This window comes from Cebus imitator, unplaced genomic scaffold (genome assembly GCF_001604975.1).
Source record: "Cebus imitator isolate Cc_AM_T3 unplaced genomic scaffold, Cebus_imitator-1.0 Scaffold3347, whole genome shotgun sequence".
NCBI lineage: Eukaryota > Metazoa > Chordata > Mammalia > Primates > Cebidae > Cebus > Cebus imitator.
In genome coordinates, this window is record NW_016110662.1 from 3884 (window position 1) to 5677 (window position 1794).

The following is a 1794-nucleotide window of genomic DNA, read 5'->3' on the forward strand; positions in this document are numbered from 1 at the left end:
TTGGCCTTGGTGATGATCTTCAGGCTCTCCACCACTCCCGCCACACTCTGAAGAGAGGATGAGGAGAAGAGAACCATGTCCGACTGGAAAGCAGCGATGGCCAAACGAGCTGCTGCGACAGGGCCCCAGTAGGAAGCAGCCCTGTCTGCTTATTTCCGGCTTCTCCCTCGGGGATGGCCCCTGCCCTCTGAAGGTAGGCCTGCCCCTGGTTCCTTAAGCTCTCCCCATAATCTTGGCCCCAGTGGGGCTCACCCCCAGCCCCCGTGCACACCTCATGCTCCAGGCTGCTGTACTCGCCCTCCGTGTTCTCCCGGACAATGAGAATGTCTATGTCCTTGTGCCGGGTCACCACGCCTGGCAGGCTCTTACAGTGGATGACATTGGCATAGAGATCTAGGCTGGTGCTGGGAGGGGACAGAGAAAGAGGCTGCTAGGCCTGACAGGCAGCTGACTGGAGCCAGACTCCAGTGGCGTACCCCCCTCAGCCCCGCCGAGCCCGCAGCCCGTGCACCTGGGCCTCACCGAAGAATGTTGTTTCGGGATTTGTGGGATGGCGGCAGATTATGGTTGGTTTCGATGTTGCCTATAGAACACAACACAGGCTTAGCGGCACTGCCCACCCCCGCCCCACCTCAGCAGGGCAGCTGAAGGTTGCCGGCGTCAGAAGACGACTCAGGGAGCAAAAATACTTCATGAAACACGAGAATGCAACTTCCAGCCTAAGCCCCACGGGGCTACATGCTCAGGGATCTCCGGCACCTGGCATGCTGCAGGTGCTCCATGAATAGCTACTGAACAAAGGAATGAACAAGTAAACAAATGAAGAAAGGTTGGCAACCAGCCAGGCAGCCATGCCATTCCCTGCCCAGGGTCTGGAGCAGCAGAAAGTGACCACTCTTTACTACTAACAGGCTGGCTGGCCAGGCTGGAGCTAGCAAGGTGACCTTGGTGGGGCTATTGCCAGGCACCGCATCACGGTGCCACACTCAGGGGCAGGCAGTAGCTGCCTAGAGGAGCCCACGGATTGGCCGGGCTCTGCCCTACGACCCAGGACACCTGGAGGAAGGGAAGCAGGGGCCAGTGGCCACTGGAGACAGCAGTCAGAGGGCGCCCAGCAAAGGCCACCTGCCTGTGAGCGGCACCCTGCCCAGCATGCTGTCCTCAGAGCACAGGGGTCCCCTGTGGCTAGCATGAAGGCCCCTCTACTTGACTGCCAGGGCCTGGGGCTCCCCCTGGGTTCATCTTTGCTCACACCTTCCTCATACAGAGCAGGTGATGGGCTGAGTATGCAAACTGAGTGATGGGGCAGTTTAAGGACCTCAAGCCAAGCAGGGCAACCCGGGAGGGCTCCAAGAATCCCTGCTTGGGCGGTGCCAGCCACCACTGGGCTGGCTGCAGCTGAGGCACCAGGCAAAGGGTCAGAGCTGCATCCCTGTGACACCTGGTTTGTGAAGAAAGACACTGACGGTCAAAGCTGACCCCAGCAGAGGGGTGAGAAAGGACTGCCACAGGAGGGAAAGAGGGGTGGGAGGGAGCCATCACTGGACAGGCGCACATACAGCTGCTCCCACCCGAACCCCAGCATTGTCACGCAAACAGGCCCGAGGAGGCATCCGTCCAGCCTCCAAGCACAAGGGTGCTCTCAGGCCAGACAAGCCCTGAAATCAGAGCCCCGGGACCCCACCAGAGTCAGCTCGAAGGAAGGTAAAAGAAATCACGCCTAGGGCCCCATCCTGGCCCCTGGCCCTGGAGCTCACCCTTCAGGGCCACACGGTTCCGGCGGATGGCCATGAT

The 1794-nt window shown here is 60.3% G+C and overlaps 1 protein-coding gene across 1 annotated transcript in view; it reads right to left on the reverse strand.

Annotated features, from left to right (window-relative positions):
* LOC108299242 (isocitrate dehydrogenase [NAD] subunit gamma, mitochondrial) overlaps nt 1-1791 on the reverse strand; it is a gene marked incomplete at both ends in the record, with an annotated part of 5671 nt that extends 3880 nt beyond the window's left edge. The window contains 4 exons of the mRNA XM_037735981.1: nt 2-47; nt 272-404; nt 523-583; nt 1758-1791. Coding sequence (XP_037591909.1) covers nt 2-47; nt 272-404; nt 523-583; nt 1758-1791 — 274 coding nt within the window. The remainder of the gene's footprint in view (nt 1; nt 48-271; nt 405-522; nt 584-1757) is intronic.
* Nucleotides 1792-1794: the final 3 nt, after the last annotated feature.